The sequence below is a fragment of the Myxine glutinosa genome, chromosome 5 (assembly GCF_964187855.1).
Source record: "Myxine glutinosa chromosome 5, kmMyxGlut1.1, whole genome shotgun sequence".
NCBI classification, from domain to species: Eukaryota; Metazoa; Chordata; class Myxini; order Myxiniformes; family Myxinidae; genus Myxine; species Myxine glutinosa.
The window spans coordinates 113,152,332-113,172,738 of NC_136265.1; the positions used below are offsets into that span (position 1 = coordinate 113,152,332).

The following is a 20,407-nucleotide window of genomic DNA, read 5'->3' on the forward strand; positions in this document are numbered from 1 at the left end:
GCTCACCCTGCTCACCAACCCCTCACCAGAAGATAAATCAAGGGGAACCTTCTACATTGCCACTCTCTTCGCTCACCCTGCTCACCAACCCCTCACCAGAAGATAAATCAAGGGAAACCTTCTACATTGCCACTCTCTTCGCTCACCCTGCTCACCAACCCCTCACCAGAAGATAAATCAAGGGAAACCTTCTGCATTGCCACTCTCTTCGCTCACCCTGCTCACCAACCCCTCACCAGAAGATAAATCAAGGGAAACCTTCTGCATTGCCACTCTCTTCGCTCACCCTGCTCACCAACCCCTCACCAGAAGATAAATCAAGGGAAACCTTCTACATTGCCACTCTCTTCGCTCACCTTGCTCACCAACGCCTCACCAGAAGATAAATCAAGGGGAACCTTCTACATTGCCACTCTCTTCGCTCACCCTGCTCACCAACCCCTCACCAGAAGATAAATCAAGGGGAACCTTCTACATTGCCACTCTCTTCGCTCACCCTGCTCACCAACCCCTCACCAGAAGACACCTCAGTGCACGGCATTTGCTGTTCCATGTACGTGTGGAGACCAAGGGTATATTCGATGGTGAGAATGATCGTTAATTGAGAGATTTTATGTCGGAATATGAATTGTTGGCTTGGCACATATTTGAAGACTGCTGGCCCAAGCCAATGCTGAGTCGCCGTGCTTCCAATCTCTCAAGATTGCAGCATCCGTAGCAAGAGATATCCTGGGTATTGTTCTAATACCAACAGGTTGAGTGCATCACCTCACTCTGTGTTGACGTACAGGGAGGGGATGAGCAGCGATTTCGTAGTTCTTAGGAATGTTTTGCTCGAATTAATTATGATAACGACCACAGGTCGAACTATACTTAAAGAAGACCTTTTGTGGTGTGATTCAGATCGTTTTGAAGGCACTACGACTGTTTCTGGCGACCATCTTAACACGTGTCTCCGCAGCTGCGCTTGGTTTTTCAATAAACTTGTTGCTTGTACAAGACCTGGACTCGAGGCTCGGTCTACCTCGGAGGACGAGGAGCGGCGTCGAATCGCACAAACGCACCGACACAAAAAGGAGGGCGTGTCGAACCTCATCCATCCACTTGCATCCAATCATCGCTCATCCTGTTTTCAAACAGGTCCGCCCATCTCCAACAAACCTCTTTCTCTTCCTCGAGGGTTTTCCGTCGTTCTGCTTCCGCCTTCAACTTGTGCTCCGCTTGCTGGGACCGAACTTCAAGTTGCGCCCCTCGCTCTTGCCACTCCAACAGCTGGGGCAATCGAGGGCAAGAGATCATGTAAATATCCAGAACATCACACGTGGGCAAAGGTGATTCAACACACGACACTCACTCGTGTTACCATCAAATTCCAACATAATCATCCATCACAAGGTATTTTATGAGATTTCATTTGCACCTTTCATCAACTTCCCACATTAATCACAAACTACCTGCAATCACGCCGCCGTTATCCCATCAAATAATCACATGACTCGTTTTATGCGCCGTGTCCACGAGAGATGTACGAAAGACAAAACCGTGCTGTGGTACGCGAGAAACCTCCGCTCATGTACACGGAAAGTACGCGTACTTCTCTACGTAGGGTGTCGGCCGTCGCTCGAGCAGACACAGCTTTCCGAACCTCATCGCCGGCAGCCTGAGCCTGCTTCTCCCTCTCTGCCTCCCTTTCCTCGAGGAGCCGTACCTGGCGAAGGGAATAAAGGGGCGGCAGGGACAAGGTGCCATGTGAAGGTGTGAACGAGGGTTCCATGGAGGCCTCGCATCATTCAAACTGTGCCGAACGGGCACAAAATTGGGCGAAGTTAAAAACATTCATCAAACTATTACATTACCATCACAAATGGAGAGCCAGGTGTGGGCACGGGGTTAGGGGAGATCAAACACCTGTCTACGTAATTCTCCGAGCTCCTCAAGGCGCCGACGATAACCGTCCACAGTCGCTTCCAGACGGTTCGCTTTGTCTGCAGTATGTCTGAATTGCAGAAAGAAACATGCAAATGTACATATTAGGCAGGTGGAACTCGGTCTCCAAGAAAAGCTTCGGCTTCCGGCAGCCCAGGTGACACTTTTGTGAAGAAGAGATGTCGAAGAAATTTAAAATGTGAGAACTTTAAACAAAACGAAAAACCTGAGCACGTCGAGCTCGTCTCGCAGACTCTGCGTCTCAGCGGCTCTCTCGGTGAGGTCCTCGAGGCGCAGGGACACCTCCACACGCTCCCTCTCCTGCCTCTCCCCTCTCACCCTCAGCTCTTCCTTTGTGACCTCAAGCCTGTCGAGGTGGAATAAGAGGCGAACGCAGAGGAGCACACGCGAGCTGTGCACCGCCGTTAGATTGCGCGAGCACGGCCAGAGGGGGACACGGTAACAGGTGGCACGCACCTGTACATTTCCTCTTGCAGCTGGTCAACCTGCAGCTGCAGTTGGGAGCAACGTCGATCCAGGGGGGCGGATGGTAATTCGGAGCTTTCCGATTGGTTTAGACGCTCCAGCAATTGCTGGTTCTCAGCCAGTAAACTACTTCGTTCTTCCTGAAGCGCGGCTACCTGCCATTGCAAAATGATGATATAAGCAACAGCAACAAACACTATAATCGATATATAGAACATGGTAACAGTTCGTTAACGGAGGCAACTCCATGCACATTCAAAAAGTAATAAATAGGCCCGAGTGGGCCGACGGTCATCTCGAGGTTGTAGTTCAGACCTAGGTAATTTGGGAGGACCCCCCTGGGAAGCCCCCTTAACCCCAATACGAAATTGAAACATCTAAGACCCCCACGATCCCAAATTCGAAAAACACAAAAGCTAAGGCCGGACGATCCTGCGGGCAATCCAGTAGAAGGGCGAATAGGATTATGTTGGTAAATAAAACGGTCGGTAAACAAGGGGCAAGTCGGGATACACATTTTGGGGGATCCCCCATGACCCGAAATCGAAAAATTGAAACCTCATCGATTGTGCTGTATTCATCAGTCAAGTTTCAGAACAATCAGTCCGCAACCCATGCATGCTGGGGTGCGGGTGAGTGTGCAGGTGAGTGCACTGGTTTCTTCTACAACCTCCAATATATCCCAAACCCAAATCCCTCTCAATACCAAACCAATGAACTTTATTTAAAAAAACACTTCCAAAATTAGATACTTTCACTCTTCCAGGTAAGCCGGGCATTACTTGGGCATCCAATGTGTGGCATCTCTGGGCAAATTCATCTCTTGTGGACATCACTTCCTCAAGCTCATCCATAGCAGATTTTAACTGTTAAAGGGAAGAAAACAAAAATAAGAAAAACAATCAAAACTAGAAAGAGAGCTAAGCAGAACGACACTCTTCGACGTCACGACGTCGACCGATATGCCTCCGCAAACGTTATGATATCATTATATAAACTTGTACCAAGTTTGATTTAAATCCATTCAGCTGTTCACAAGTTATCACATTTTTACCTGACATGACCTTTGACCTCGGGACCCCAAAATATAATGACTTCATCTTTACATTATTATACATACCTGTACTAAGTTTGAATTATATCACTTCAGCCGTTCTCAAGTTATAGACCTATTATCGATTTGACCTTTGACCTCTTGACCCCAAAATCGAATCCGTTAATCTTCACCTCATTATACACACCTGCACCAAGTTTGAATTAGATCCCATTCGCCGTTCTCAAGTTATCGCGGTAACGAAAACCTATCGCGGACGGACGGAAAACCTGAAAACAAAACGGTCACCGGAGGCCTAAAAACAATGAAGAGAGCACACCTCCACAGTAGGTGAGAGAGAAGGCCTAATAACCAGCATCTTGGAACAAACCATGATGGACATCCATGGATGGATGTGCGACCCACATCCCACCGCCATCCTCATCCACACCCCACTACCTTATCCCCCTCATGTAGCCGGGTCGGGATTCCAGACTATGCGGCTTAGACGGGAATGTCTGCACCTCCAGGCTGTCCTATGTCGGGATTCAAACCCAGACTATGCGGCTTAGACGGGAATGTCTGCACCTCCAGGCTGTCCTGTCGGCCCACCATTCTCACCGATGCAGGTTTTATTCCCTCACCTCCTCAGAGAAAATGTCCGCACCCTGTGATGCGTCTAGGCACAACAAGGGCACAAACTCAGAACCCCAATATCTCAAGCCAGCCACAACCACAACCACAACCACAACAGGCTTGTATAGATATAGTGAAACATCGAATTGTGAAAGAGGAAACCAGAGGATGAGAGTTTATTTGACTTGGTTAAACTAGAACGGCAGTCGTGGAGCACATGGTCTCACCTCGTGCGTTCATTCTGAACATTAATACCATCATTAAATGAACACGCTACTATCATGGCCGATATAGCCATATCATCCATGCACCCACCCTATTATGTCACGTGGTTTCTTGGCGAGGAATATCAACGTCATAAATTTAATTCTTCACTCACATCACGTCATAGATCAGATAGACGAAGTTTCAGACTTTTGGGATAAGGATTTCAATTCAACCAATTTTGGCTGGAATACCACTTCACTGATGACGTCATCATTATCACCCAATATACACCATTGGGAGTAGATGACGTATGCTAAATTTCAATTTTTTCATTGAGCGGTTTTGGAGAAAATCAAATTTTTCCCTTTAATCCAATATGGCCGTCATACCATGTGACCTATGACGTCAGAGTTAGCAATAAAATAATCTCCATGGGGAGTCCCTCCCATGTTTAGAGTTCCACGTTGATCGGACAAGCCGTTGCAGAGAGGAATATGTAGACGCAGATAGACGGACAGGGGCACTGCAATGGTCTCGCATCCCCTTCGGGACAAGACTGATGACACCAAATACACCATTGTGTGTGTTGTTTGGGCCTCGCATTCACAATCCGTGTTTCAATCTCTGTTCTCTTAGTCAAAGCTTCACTGGCTCCCCATCTCCCAGAGAATCCAGTACAAAATCCTCCTCTTGACCTACAAAGCCCTCCATAACCTGGCCCCATCCTACCTGGCTGACCTCCTCTCCAGACACACTCCCACCCGCAACCTCCGCTCTGCTGGTACCAACCTCCTGACCCCCCCCCCCCCCCCCCCCATCCAGACCAAATTCAGATCCTGGGGGGACAGGGCCTTCTCCATCGCTGCTCCCACCCTCTGGAACTCACTACCTCACACCATCAGAGACTCCTCCTCACTCACCACATTCAAAACATCACTCAAGACCCACCTGTTCAGCACTGCATTCAACATTCAACCCACAGCATTTAACCCCTGACTATCACTTCTCCTTCTCCCTCCTTTTGCTTTAAATATTTCCCTATTGATTCTTGTCTTTTTGCAATTGTTGTTTTCATGTTTTGTTATGCATTATGTTTTGCACTCTGTCAAAGCGCCTTTGGGCTTCATGAAAAGCGCTATACAAAATAAATGAATTATTATTATTATTATTAAAGGAAGGTGTTGGAATGCTATAATCCCTCCAATAACCGCCTCATATTTCGGATTGTTAAACCATTATGGAGGATTAGGGGGGCAGGATGAGGGATGGGGGATTAGGGGCAGGAAGAGGAATGGAGGATTAGGGGCAGGATACGGGGGTGAATGATTAGGGGGCAGGATGGGGGATTAGGGGCAGGAAGAGTAATGGAGGATTAGGGGCAGGATAAGGGGGTGAATGATTAGGGGGCAGGATGGGGGATTAGGGGCAGGAAGAGGGATGGGGGATTAGAGGCAGGAAGAGGAATGGAGGATTAGGGGCAGGATAAGAGGGTGAATGATTAGGGGGCAGGATGGGGGATTAGGGGCAGGAAGAGGGATGGGGGATTAGGGGCAGGAAGAGGAATGGAGGATTAGGGGCAGGATAAGGGGGTGAATGATTAGGGGGCAGGATGGGGGATTACGGGCATGAGGAGAGTTGGGGGGTAGCGAGGATGGGGGTTTGGGGTGGGATGAAATATGGGGGATGAGGGGCAAATTGTACTACCTGTCTCTCCAAGTCAGCATAGCCATCCCCTGTTGCTGTGGGAACTTCTTTTGTTATCAACTGGAGGAAAATAAGGGACGATCTGTTAGAGAGAAAGCACGAGGGTCATGTCTCGTATGCACCAATAGAGGTACACAAAAGAGCCAATTGCTTACTTCCTGAATGGTGGCCATCACAACGTGCTGTACAGACTCTTCCAACAGCATAATTCGCTGAATATACACTACACACACACACACACAATCAATTAACCAACTCTAAAATCTACGAAGTTTAACAAAAAGATGTCCAACACAGGCACGGATATCCACCACCATTCTTTCCTCATGGTTTGTTAACGCATTCCATTGTAGGTCATAAACAAAGCAAAATTGCCATGTTTGTGATTTTTTGAAATTAAAGAATGCATTTTGTAATGAAAAGGTTTATGTGTGACGAGCAAGAAGGATGTAACACACTGTGCTTGTGCTGACAGCTGATGGCACAACCCAGAATGAGCTGCAGAACTCGAGCCATGGTGACACGGTCTCCTCTCTCAGCAAAGCCAGAGAGATCTGGACTGGGAAACTCCGTCAGATCCTGGCACAGCACCTGTAAACAATGTAAGGAAGCACCAATAGAACAGCGGAAAATTATGAGAAACAGTATAAAAGCAAAAGCTTAATTTTACCTGGTGCATAATTAATTTTAATTAACTGGATTAAATCAATTAATTAATGTTTATTTTGCATAATGAAGGTAAATGCAAACTCGTGTCTCACACATGTGCGTCTCCACATTCTAATCGCAGGTGTTTATATATATATATATACAGTCACATGAAAAAGCAAGTACACCCCACGTAAAGTTTTGACTTTTTCAACATAATTCAACATACAGCTATTTGATCTTCATTTCAACAATATTGAAAGATAAAGGTGATATAATATAACAAATACCATGAAACATTTATTTTGTAGTCCATTGTATAATTTAAATAAACATAAATGCAAATTTCGCATGTGGAAAAGTAAGTACACCCTTGGCTCTAATAGGTGGTATTGCCCCCTTTGGCAGAAACAACCTCAAGTCGGCGTTTCTTATAACTGTCTACCAGTCTCAGATATCGACTGGGAGAAATTTTTGCCCACTCCTCCATGCAGAATTCTTTCAGCTGTGCGATGTTTGAGGGGTTTCTTGCATGCACAGCTCGTTTCAAATCCCCCCACAACATCTCGATGGGATTTAGATCCGGGCTTTGACTTGGCCATTCCAGAACCCTCCATTTCTTTCTTTTCAGCCATTCGTTGGTGGATTTACTGGTATGTTTAGGGTCATTGTCAGGTTGCAAGGTCCACCTTCCGTTGAGCTTCAACTTTCCGACAGATGGCCTTACATTATCCTCAAGCACCATCTGGTACAATGAAGAATTCATAGTGGATTCTATGATGGTGACCTGCCCAGGCCGTGATGCAGCAAAGCTGCCCCAAACCATAATATTTCCACCACATAATATTCCACGGGAGCGCTGGCAGGGTGTACTTCAAACTAAGCTTAAGTGTCAAGTGTTAAGTTCCTCCTTGCTCTCGCAAGGGAAAGGCTAGGGTCAAGCTCTTCCAAATTTCCAAACACTAGAAATCGGACGTCTCAAATTAATTAACTAATTTGTTAATACATCTCAGTCGCCCGCGACCTCTCTAGCGCGGGCGTTGAACCAGTTCATTTCCGGTGCGACCGGGCCGATTATCGGCCCGGCCGTGGCCGAAGCCGTTGATTCCGCCGTAGCACGCTAACGCGTAGGCTCGCGCATCCCTGGTCCGCCGGGGCTCCGCGGGTGTCCTACCGTGCCTGGCGCCGCTGATCTCTCGACTTCCGGGAGTAGGTACCGGTGCCCGGGGACGGATCTCGCTGTCTAAACATGGTAGCGCTAGGCCAGTGGGACCGCCGGGACCCACGTGCACTCACACATTGATATGCGCGTGGGCGGCAGTATCAGACCGGGGCGCCCAAAGGCGCCACGCGCCCAAACGCTCCCCGGCTAAAGTTCATCCTGATGCGCCCACGTTGTGCGGACAAACCCCACCGAGTCGAGGGCCACGCGGTCAGGAGAACCTCGTCCCTTCTGGTCACACTGTGCCTATCGGTCGGCCTCGAAGACCGAAAAAGTGACTATGTCACCCTAATCTCGGATCTCGAACAAATCTCGGATCGGACCTTTACAGTTGGCATCAGGTTCTTGTGGTCAAATGCTGTCTTTGGTTTTCGCCAAACATGTCTTCTGGTACTGTGGCCAAATAGCTCTACCTTTGACTCATCTGTCCAGAGCACATTGTTCCAGAAGTGCTGGTCTTTGCCACAACTTTGTTCATTGGCAAACTTTAGTCTTGCCCTGATGTTCTTTCTGGACAGCAAAGGTTTCCTCCTGGCACACCTCCCATGTAGATGAAATTTGTGCAGGTTCTTTCTAATGGTAGACTCGTGCACTTTGACATCAACAGTGGCAAGAGCTACCTGAAGGTCCCGTGATGACATTCTGGGGTTCTTAGAGACTTCTTTCAGCATCTTGCGGTCTGCTCTCGGGCTGAACTTGCTGGGGCGGCCTCGCCTGAACAAGTTAGTAGTTGTTTGGAATCTTCTCCACTTGTAGATGATCTTCCGGACAGTCGAATGATTGATTTCAAATTGTTTGGAGATCTTTTTAAATCCCTCCCCAGACTCGTAGGCATCTATAACCTTCTTTCTGAAGGCCTCAGAGAGCTCTTTTGATCTAGGCATGGTGACGCCACACACTTCAACAACAAAGAGCAAACCAAACTAAATTTCTGAGGTTTAAATAAGACAGGTTCCTCCAAGATCCTCTCTAACAATGTTCTAATCATTTGCACCTGAGCTGGTGCACCTGATTCTAATTTTAAGTATTTGAAGTGGTGATAAATGTAGGGGTGTACTTACTTTTTCCACATGCGAAATTTGCATTGATGTTTATTATATTATATCACCTTTATCTATCAATATTGTTGAAATGAAGATCAAATAGCTAATGTTGAAATATGTTGAAAAAGTCAAAACTTTACATGAGGTGTACTTACTTTTTCACGTGACTGTATATATATACATATACATATACAAGCAAATGTACCCTATGGGTAAATGTAATTTCCTTTGGAATGTGTACTGATAGAAATGTGAATTCAGTGTAAATATTCAGTGAGCAAATATCGCAATCGGTGCAGGTGGTAACCTCGACAACCTCGTTCCATTCTATCGGCTAAGATTTCCAATCAATGCTTGTTGTACCTCCGAAGTACTGCTCAGGGGCGAGGGTGATATTATGAAAGCTCAGCTGGGAAACGGGTTTAGGCATGTTTTGGGCCTACAGCCTGATGGAAGATCACCAATGTTCTTTCCATACCAACCGACCACCTCCAGGCACCTATTCCTCTCCACAGCGTTTCTTCAGCTCCCACCTCCCCCCTCTCTTTATATTCATCATAACTTTGCTTTCAGCAATTTCCCACAGCATTTAATTCTGGTTTCCCATTCGATGATCCATACATTAGTAGTTTCAGTTTCACTTTGAGATATCAGTTTAAATTCATCGCAACTTGTGATGCGATGCGAATAGTGCACAGAAAAGGTCGGAAAAACGGTTTTGGGAGGAATTTTTTTCAAATGATCTAAGGAGTCTAAAGTTTTTTTTTAGGGGCATAAAGGGGTCTAAAGTGTTTAAAGAATCAATGACCTTAAAAGGCCCAAATGGGGTCTAAAGATGTCTAAGGACGAAAGAGCAAAAGGGGTCAAAAGTGTCTAAATGGTCTTAAATTGGCCAAAGTGTCTTAAAAGTCAATAGGTCTGAAAATTGTCAAAAGGTGTATATGGCTCAAAAGGGTCGAAATGGGTATGAAAGGGTCTAAAGGGTGTAAAGGTCTAAGGGGTGTAAAATGTTGAAGGGGTTTAAAGGGGTGTAAAGGGTCGAAGGGGTGTAAATGGTCAAAGAGGACTTAGGGGTGTAAAGGGTCGAAAGGGATCTAAGCGGTGCAAAGGGTCCAAGGAGTGTTTGGGGTCTAAAGGGTGTAAAAGAGTGAAGCCGTAATAAAGAAATTACCTCGGGTTCGTAAATAAATTAACTCGGTATAGTGCAACACGACAATAACGGCCCCCCATCATGGTATAAAACCTTTATTCAGGTGCGTCGTGGTTAAAAATCGGATGGTAGAAAGTTTCATTGTGATTAACCTTGGGTAAGTAAGAGCGGTAAGATCACAAACAAAGAGCAAAACAAATCACCTTGTTGTGAGGATGAGGAAATCATTGGAGGTTCACCCGTTGTCAAGTGGCGGTTTGTAGTTGACGTCACGTGGGTCCTTTTTTGCACAAACTATTTTTTTTACCCTTGAGTGATGTTGCTTGATGAGCAGTAAAATTACCTTTAAAACGATGTATCGGTTGTCTTTGTACTATTTTTGGTTTTTAAATAATTAGCGCATTTGAGAGGTCACGTGACTCCTTTGCCGAACTTACCGATCATGGTAACATCTTGATTAAGAGTTGTTTCTCACATATGATAACGTATTTGATGATTGGAGGTCACCATCAAACTAATTATATCGATATCTGTGTTGAAATCCGATAAAATTGGCTTTTTATAATGATTTGTATATGTGGATCGACCCTCCGAGATCATGGCGACAGGTGGTGGCTCGGATGGTTTTAAGTTATGAATTGTCAGAAAATAACTGTTTTAAAACCCCCTATTTAGGTGCAGGGTGGTAAAAGATGTTATCATATAAAGTTTCGTGCCAATTAACCTTGGGAGCTCAGAGGAGTGGGTTCACAAAGAAACAAACAAACGGACATTTCGCTTTTATATATATATTTATGTGTGTATATACTAACAAGTGTTAATGTGCCCATACCTCATGGTAGAAGTCCAGTATTCCTTTGTAAACCTTTTTTAGGTTGCTCGCCTAAAACACAAATACCGTGCAGTTGATTGTACGATGGCCCAAAGTATGTTCTAATTAAAAAGGAGGAAGAAGAGCAAGGATCATTACATGCATTGCACATGACAACTAGAGCGGCACTCGCTACAGAGCATACCTCCGCCAGGCTGAACAGTTTACATTTTGTGTCACACCGATAGGTTAGATCTGGATTCGGACCTGAATCAAAATCAAATCGGCTTGGTCTTGTCACATGACCAACTTATCCACCCAGTTTTGTCATAAGTCATCCACAACTTTTTGATATATCATGATTTGTATCATTTTTGGCCCTTTCACTCAATGGTGACGAATCGCTTAAAATTTCTCACATCTGGATTTGGATTTTCACCAAAATTGAATCGATTCGTCTTCGTCACACAAACCACCTCTCTTCCAAATTTAGTCCAAATCCGTACACAACTTTTTGAGATATCGTGCAAACAGACAAAGACATACAATGGTGAAAAAATAACCTCTGTGTATGTTTGGTGGTGGAGGTAATTACAAAATTAACACAACCATGTTATCACAAATTCGGTTTGCGAGACAAAATATAAATGAAGGAAATCAAAATTCTGTCATGATACAGTGGAGAGTGAAAGGAAAACAAAGTGTGAATATAGCACAAGGTTAAAAAAAAAATGAGGTATGTAAACGATAAATGAAGTAAAGGAGGCACGAATAATAAATAAGTAAAATATTTACTTTGAGGTAAGTAAAAATAAACGAGGCCCAAAGGCAGCACAGATCAATACAAGCAAGGTAGGTCCAGTTTACCTTGAGCCTCCAGTTGTCTACAGCGTCACCACGAATCCTGGCCATCCAGGTAGCATCAAACCACGCTGGATCTCTACACCACACAGGGAGTATCCCTTAGCAGGTGCAATTAACGCAATGTCCGGACCAATCTACCACTGCACAAGTTTCACGAACCCGACAACCTTCCGCCATCAACACGACGAACAGGGACACGGTTAATGCACATAACGCTGATTTCAACACAAAATCTCATGAATTATTGAGCACAGGCCACACGGTCACCAATTAAATAAGAAGAATCTCAAATTACCACAAAGAGTGACAGATGAATAGGTTTTGGATAAACAATCATATACAAACCCAAAGAGTGACACAGATTAATGAGTTTCGGATAAACAATCATATACAAAACCCAAAGAGTGATACAGATGAATGAGTTTAGAATAAACAATCACATGTAAACCCAAAGAGTGATACAGATGAATGAGTTTAGAATAAACAATCGCATGTAAACCCAAAGAGTGATACAGATGAATGAGTTTAGAATAAACAATCATATGTAAACCCAAAGAGTGATACAGATGAATGAGTTTAGAATAAACAATCATATACAAACCCAAAGAGTGATACAGATGAATGAGTTTAGAATAAACAATCACATGTAAACCCAAAGAGTGATACAGATGAATGAGTTTAGAATAAACAATCGCATGTAAACCCAAAGAGTGATACAGATGAATGAGTTTACAATAAACAATCACATGTAAACCCAAAGAGTGATACAGATGAATGAGTTTAGAATAAACAATCACATGTAAACCCAAAGAGTGATACAAATGAATGAGTTTAGAATAAACAATCGCATGTAAACCCAAAGAGTGATACAAATGAATGAGTTTACAATAAACAATCACATGTAAACCCAAAGAGTGATACAGATGAATGAGTTTAGAATAAACAATCGCATGTAAACCCAAAGAGTGATACAGATGAATGAGTTTACAATAAACAATCACATGTAAACCCAAAGAGTGATACAGATGAATGAGTTTAGAATAAACAATCACATGTAAACCCAAAGAGTGATACAAATGAATGAGTTTAGAATAAACAATCACATGTAAACCCAAAGAGTGATACACATGAATGAGTTTAGAATAAACAATCATATGTAAACCCAAAGAGTGATACAGATGAATGAGTTTAGAATAAACAATCATATGTAAACCCAAAGAGTGATACAGATGAATGAGTTTAGAATAAACAATCATATGTAAACCCAAAGAGTGATACAGATGAATGAGTTTAGAATAAACAATCACATGTAAACCCAAAGAGTGATACAGATGAATGAGTTTAGAATAAACAATCATATGTAAACCCAAAGAGTGATACAGATGAATGAGTTTAGAATAAACAATCATATATAAACCCAAAGAGTGATACAGATGAATGAGTTTAGAATAAACAATCATATATAAACCCAAAGAGTGATACAGATGAATGAGTTTAGAATAAACAATCATATGTAAACCCAAAGAGTGATACAGATGAATGAGTTTAGAATAAACAATCATATGTAAACCCAAAGAGTGATACAGATGAATGAGTTTAGAATAAACAATCACATGTAAACCCAAAGAGTGATACAGATGAATGAGTTTAGAATAAACAATCATATGTAAACCCAAAGAGTGATACAGATGAATGAGTTTAGAATAAACAATCATATATAAACCCAAAGAGTGATACAGATGAATGAGTTTAGAATAAACAATCATATATAAACCCAAAGAGTGATACAGATGAATGAGTTTAGAATAAACAATCATATGTAAACCCAAAGAGTGATACAGATGAATGAGTTTAGAATAAACAATCATATGTAAACCCAAAGAGTGATACAGATGAATGAGTTTAGAATAAACAATCACATGTAAACCCAAAGAGTGATACAGATGAATGAGTTTAGAATAAACAATCATATGTAAACCCAAAGAGTGATACAGATGAATGAGTTTAGAATAAACAATCATATATAAACCCAAAGAGTGATACAGATGAATGAGTTTAGAATAAACAATCATATATAAACCCAAAGAGTGATACAGATGAATGAGTTTAGAATAAACAATCATATGTAAACCCAAAGAGTGATACAGATGAATGAGTTTAGAATAAACAATCATATGTAAACCCAAAGAGTGATACAGATGAATGAGTTTAGAATAAACAATCACATGTAAACCCAAAGAGTGATACAGATGAATGAGTTTAGAATAAACAATCATATGTAAACCCAAAGAGTGATACAGATGAATGAGTTTAGAATAAACAATCATATATAAACCCAAAGAGTGATACAGATGAATGAGTTTAGAATAAACAATCATATATAAACCCAAAGAGTGATACAGATGAATGAGTTTAGAATAAACAATCATATATAAACCCAAAGAGTGATACAGATGAATGAGTTTAGAATAAACAATCATATGTAAACCCAAAGAGTGATACAGATGAATGAGTTTAGAATAAACAATCATATGTAAACCCAAAGTGATACAGATGAATGAGTTTAGAATAAACAATCACATGTAAACCCAAAGAGTGATACAGATGAATGAGTTTAGAATAAACAATCATATGTAAACCCAAAGAGTGATACAGATGAATGAGTTTACAATAAACAATCATATGTAAACCCAAACAGTGATACAGATGAATGAGTTTAGAATAAACAATCACATGTAAACCCAAAGAGTGATACAGATGAATGAGTTTAGAATAAACAATCACATGTAAACCCAAAGAGTGATACAAATGAATGAGTTTACAATAAACAATCACATGTAAACCCAAAGAGTGATACACATGAATGAGTTTAGAATAAACAATCATATGTAAACCCAAAGAGTGATACAAATGAATGAGTTTAGAATAAACAATCACATGTAAACCCAAAGAGTGATACAGATGAATGAGTTTAGAATAAACAATCACATGTAAACCCAAAGAGTGATACAAATGAATGAGTTTAGAATAAACAATCATATGTAAACCCAAAGAGTGATACAGATGAATGAGTTTAGAATAAACAATCACATGTAAACCCAAAGAGTGATACAGATGAATGAGTTTAGAATAAACAATTACATGTAAACCCAAAGAGTGATACAGATGAATGAGTTTACAATAAACAATCATATGTAAACCCAACGAGTGATACAGATGAATGAGTTTACAATAAACAATCACATGTAAACCCAAAGAGTGATACAGATGAATGAGTTTAGAATAAACAATCATATGTAAACCCAAAGAGTGACACAGATGAATGGGTTTACAATAAACAATCACATGTAAACCCAAAGAGTGACACAGATGAATGAGTTTAGAATAAACAATCACATGTAAACCCAAAGAGTGATACAGATGAATGAGTTTAGAATAAACAATCATATGTAAACCCAAAGAGTGATACAGATGAATGAGTTTAGAATAAACAATCATATGTAAACCCAAAGAGTGATACAGATGAATGAGTTTAGAATAAACAATCATATGTAAACCCAAAGAGTGATACACATGAATGAGTTTAGAATAAACAATCATATGTAAACCCAAAGAGTGATGCAGATGAATGAGTTTAGAATAAACAATCATATGTAAACCCAAAGAGTGATGCAGATGAATGAGTTTAGAATAAACAATCATATATAAACCCAAAGAGTGATACAGATGAATGAGTTTACAATAAACAATCACATATAAACCCAAAGAGAGATACACATGAATGAGTTTACAATAAACAATCATATATAAACCCAAAGAGTGATACACATGAATGAGTTTAGAATAAACAATCACATGTAAACCCAAAGAGTGATGCAGATGAATGAGTTTACAATAAACAATCACATGAAAACCCAAAGAGTGATGCAGATGAATGAGTTTACAATAAACAATCACATGTAAACCCAAAGAGTGATACACATGAATGAGTTTAGAATAAACAATCACATGTAAACCCAAAGAGTGATACAGATGAATGAGTTTACAATAAACAATCACATGTAAACCCAAAGAGTGATACAGATGAATGAGTTTACAATAAACAATCACATGAAAACCCAAAGAGTGATACAGATGAATGAGTTCCGGATAAACTATCACATGTAAACCCAAAGAGTAAGAGAGGGAAAGCATGAATAAGTTACTGAATGAGTTATAAAGGAAAGAATGAGTACATTTGTTGAAGAACTTGAGCCAAAATGACACCATCTCTTAGTTCCATTTCATCCTCCCACGTTTTCTCAATTGGGAATGTTCTCAGCTGGGGAAAAACACGTCACACGTATTAACTCATATACCCATAATTCCTTCAGAATCCTGGCCTTCTAGACCTTCTAGACTGACACAATCTGTCAATTTCCCAACCCGGATCTCAGTCAATGGAGTATCTTCTCTTCTAGACTTGGTTATGACAAACTTCCTTGCAAGTTTCTGCTGCTCTTCTTCTGCTCCAATCGGTTCTTCTGATCATGTGCTTCTTGAAGAGGACATCTCTCTGACCATTCTCAGAGCCTCCTCAGCATCGACGAGTCTGGCATTTCACTCAGGACGACTGGCACGGGCTGCAAGCAGCCATCAATCATCTGGACTGGTCTCCCATCTCCACTGCCTCTGACATCAATTCTTCCTGGGAATTCTTCCACAGTAAACTGCTCTCTCATGCGCAGATTTATCCCATCTCGTCTTCAGTTGTCATACCCTTCCTCCCGCCCATGGTACATGGAATCTTGTGGTGAGGCAGTTGCCCAGAAACAACTTGCCTTTGCCTCCTGGAAAGCAAATCCAACTGAAGGTAATCTCATTTCCTTTCACAAAGCCCGGAACAAGTGTGTGTCTACCCTCAGGAGAGCCAGGAAGCACTATCTCTCCACACTCAAGACTGAACTCTCAAACCTGTCTCCTTCCTCCAAATCCTGGTGGCGTCTGGTCAAATCCGTTTCTGGTGTTTGTTCCCCCTCCATCCCCTCCCATACCTCAAATGGCAACACAGTTGACAAAGCCGAATGCCTCAACACTGTCTTTGCGTCAAAATCTTGTGTCCCAAACCCATCTCTCTCTGCACCCACCGTACCCAATCTTACCCAGCTGCTCCTGGACTCCGTGTCCTTTCCTCCTGACAAGGCGGAGAAGTTTCTGTCAAACCTCGACTCTGATTCTGCAACTGGACCAGACGGCATCAGCCCACGGGTCCTAAAATCCTGTTCTTCCGCTCTTTCACTCCCTCTCTCTGTTGTCTTCACCCTCTCTTTTGCTCAAGATCGTCTGCCATCTGCTTGGAAATCAGCAAACATTACCGCTTTACACAAAAAAGGTGCAAAAACAGATCCTAGCAACTACACACCAATCAGCCTGTTCCCAATTATCAGCAAAGTCACGGAATCCATCATTGCTTCGGATATCAAATCCTTCCTCTTCTCCAATGGCTTGATCTCTGATCATCAATTTGGATTCAGACCTGGTCACTCTACTCTGGACATGCTGCTTCTGCTGTCTCAACAATGGATGGAGGACGTCAATGCCAAACAGGAAATTAGAGCTGTCTCCCTTTGCACATCACGTGCCTTCGATACGGTCTGGCACCCCGCTCTGCTCACCAAACTCTCCTTCTATGGTATCCATGGAAATCTCCACGCATGGCTTGCGGGCTTCCTCTCTGGTCATAGTCAACGTGTGGCCCTGAATGGATTTCTCTCATCTCCCCTTCCTGTTCAGGCTGGAGTTCCCCAAGGCAGTGTCTGGGCCCTGTTCTTTTTCTGGTCTTCATCAATGATCTCTCCGACTCTCTGGAAAACCCTCTCTATCTCTTTGCTGATGACTCCACTCACTGCCGCTCCATTCCTCATCCCTCAGATCGGCAGTCTGCAGCCTCCTCACTCTCTGCAGACCTAGACAAAATCACAGATTGGTCAAACAAGTGGAACATGTCTTTCAATCCTGACGAATCTCACACTCTTACTACGTTTCTCAGAAAAGACCGACCGGACACCGGACAACCCTCCCATCTACTTTCTCAACAATCCTCTCCAAGAACTTCTGTCACTCAAGCTTTTGGGTCTCACAATCTTCCATGATCTTTCCTGGGAAAACCACATTTCCAAGCTGGCCTCCAAAGCCAGTCGCCGACTGGGCATCCTCCGTCGTGCGAAGTCCTTCCTTGGTACACCTGAGCTCCTCATCATATACAAGGTGGCTTTCATCCGCAGCTCAATGGAATACTGTTCTCCCCTCTGGGCTGGTGCTCCTGCCTCACATCTAGGTCAGCTTCATGCTGTTGAAACCAAAGCTTTCAGAATCATTGGAATATCCCACGATGAAGCTGATTGTGAAGGCCTTTCACTCACTCACCGCAGGCAGGTCGGTGGTCTGTCTGTCTTCTACTGACTCCTATCCGGCCTAGCTCCTCCATCTCTATCTGTGCTCTGTCCCCCAAATATTCCTGCAGGTCACACAAAATCTGCCAGCAACCCTCTTATGGTTAAACTGCCAAAATGAAGACTCTCTGCTCACCTTCACTCTTTCCTCTCGCTTCTGGAACAAACTCCCTCACTCTCTTCAATCCCTGTCCTCCCTCCAGGTCTTCAAAACAGCTGTTCACCACCATCTCTCATCTTCTCCCATCCAAAACCTTGATCTTTTCTACCCCCGTTAATTCACCCCAGATCCACTTTTTTGAAATACCGACTTATTTCCTTGAAGTCCATGTGATATATACCTCAACCACCCCCCCCCCTACCCCTCCCTTTTCCATGCCTCCTCCCCCCAAGCCCTCTCCCTCCCACAGATCTCCGTATGTCCCTGTTTTCTGCTGTTGTACTTGTGTGCTTCCCTCTCTCTCCCCATCTTGTCTCCTGCTCCCTTTATTGTATGTTTTGTATGTGTGGTTTTTTTTTTTTGTGATTAATGTTACCTCTTACATGAGCCTCGATCTTGTATACAAAAAAAATAAAAAATAAAACCCGCTCCATAGAAGGTTTGGCAGACCTCGCCCCAAAACTGAGGAAGTAGTTTGGGAACGGATGGACAGACACTTATTCCATAATGTTTTTTTTTGTTTTTTGTTTTTCATTTTAAAGCATAAACTACAGCACTTTGGTGGAACTCGTTTTGCAAGCCATAAACTGGACCTATTGGCCGATGTATATTCCAAGTTTCAGGGATAAACCCATTTATATGGGAACATCAATTCTTGACTTGTCGAAGTTGTTAATGTATGACTAGTTCTACAACAACTTGAAGAAGAAATATGTGGATGGAGTTTATCGACTTCACATGGATACAGACAGTTTTATTTTAGAAATCAAGACAAGAGATACTTTTGAGGATACGGCACAAGACATCGGTATTTGTGACAAAAGAAATTACAATCAGAGCAAGTCGCCTGTTCTATGCAAAAAAAAGTTGTTGGGAAAGTTTAAAGACGAGTTGAATGGAGCTTTTATGAGGGAATTTGTCGGATTGTGAGCAAAGGCTTCTGCTTACAAATAGTATTCTTCGAAGGATGGTGTTGGGGGCTTTTGATGAGAAGAGGTGTTTCCGAAAATGGAATTGTACATGATGGTCGTACCCAGGGTAATACGTGATGGTCGTACCCAGGGTAATACGTGATGGTCGTACGCAGGGTAATACGTGATGGTCGTACCCAGGGTAATACGTGATGGTCGTACCCAGGGTAATACGTGATGGTCGTACCCAGGGTAATACGTGATGGTCGTACCCAGGGTAATACGTGATGGTCGTACCCAGGGTAATACGTGATGGTCGTACCCAGGGTAATACGTGATGGTCGTACCCAGGGTAATACGTGATGGTCGTACCCAGGGTAATACGTGATGGTCGTACGCAGGGTAATACGTGATGGTCGTACCCAGGGTAATACGTGATGGTCGTACGCAGGGTAATACGTGATGGTCGTACCCAGGGTAACACATGATGGTCGTACCCAGGCCCAGGGTAATACATGATGGTCGTACCCAGACCCAGGGTAAAACGTGACGGTCGTACCCAGGGTAAAACGTGACGGTCGTACCCAGGGTAAAACGTGACGGTCGTACCCAGGGTAAAACGTGACGGTCGTACCCAGGGTAAAACGTGACGGTCGTACCCAGGGTAAAACGTGACTGTCGTACCCAGGGTGCCCCCCTCCCCCGACGAGGGGATGCCAACGCTCTTCAGCAACTTGCCAACGCTCCCGAAGCCAGCAGATGTTTCTCGTTTGCAAAATTCTTCACTGTAGTTTTTATATCGGTAGGTGTAGCATTAGAGAGTACGCAGCCTTCCACACTGTACATCAAACCTGTATCGCTATCGTGTGTACTCAGTCTCAAGGAGTCGTTATTCATCCTGACCTGAGGTGGTACATTCAGTAGGCCCCTCAAATGCCCTGCCGTACACAAAGCACATACCACACCATTTAAAATTACCACATCAATAACTAAATCCAAACAAACCCAAGTAAGAAGACTGTCACAAAGCTCTGTCGTCGGAAGCTCCATGTGAGCAAAGCCTCTTCCGCCTCTATCTGTCGTCGGAAGCTCCATGTGAGCAACTCTTCTTCCTCCTCTATTTCAAATCTTCCACCACAGACCGGACTGTGAGATGTGAGGCGAATTCTTCTTCT

The 20,407-nt window shown here is 43.0% G+C and overlaps 1 protein-coding gene across 3 annotated transcripts in view; it reads right to left on the reverse strand.

The window, feature by feature from the left end:
• The window catches only part of LOC137427235 (protein Hook homolog 3), a 40,608-nt gene extending 20,307 nt beyond the window's left edge, over positions 1-20,301 (reverse strand). For all 3 annotated transcript variants that reach the window (XM_068116565.2, XM_068116564.2, XM_068116566.2), the window contains exons 1-13: positions 20,238-20,301; positions 15,966-16,051; positions 11,734-11,806; positions 10,888-10,938; positions 6,451-6,583; positions 6,148-6,215; positions 5,993-6,052; positions 3,195-3,278; positions 2,404-2,567; positions 2,153-2,293; positions 1,909-1,996; positions 1,595-1,708; positions 1,162-1,272 (exon numbers count right to left, since the gene is read on the reverse strand). In XM_068116565.2, coding sequence (XP_067972666.1) covers positions 1,162-1,272; positions 1,595-1,708; positions 1,909-1,996; positions 2,153-2,293; positions 2,404-2,567; positions 3,195-3,278; positions 5,993-6,052; positions 6,148-6,215; positions 6,451-6,583; positions 10,888-10,938; positions 11,734-11,806; positions 15,966-16,051; positions 20,238-20,282 — 1,218 coding nt within the window. In that variant the 5' untranslated portion in view covers positions 20,283-20,301. The remainder of the gene's footprint in view (positions 1-1,161; positions 1,273-1,594; positions 1,709-1,908; positions 1,997-2,152; positions 2,294-2,403; positions 2,568-3,194; positions 3,279-5,992; positions 6,053-6,147; positions 6,216-6,450; positions 6,584-10,887; positions 10,939-11,733; positions 11,807-15,965; positions 16,052-20,237) is intronic.
• Between the last annotated feature and the right edge of the window lie 106 nt (positions 20,302-20,407).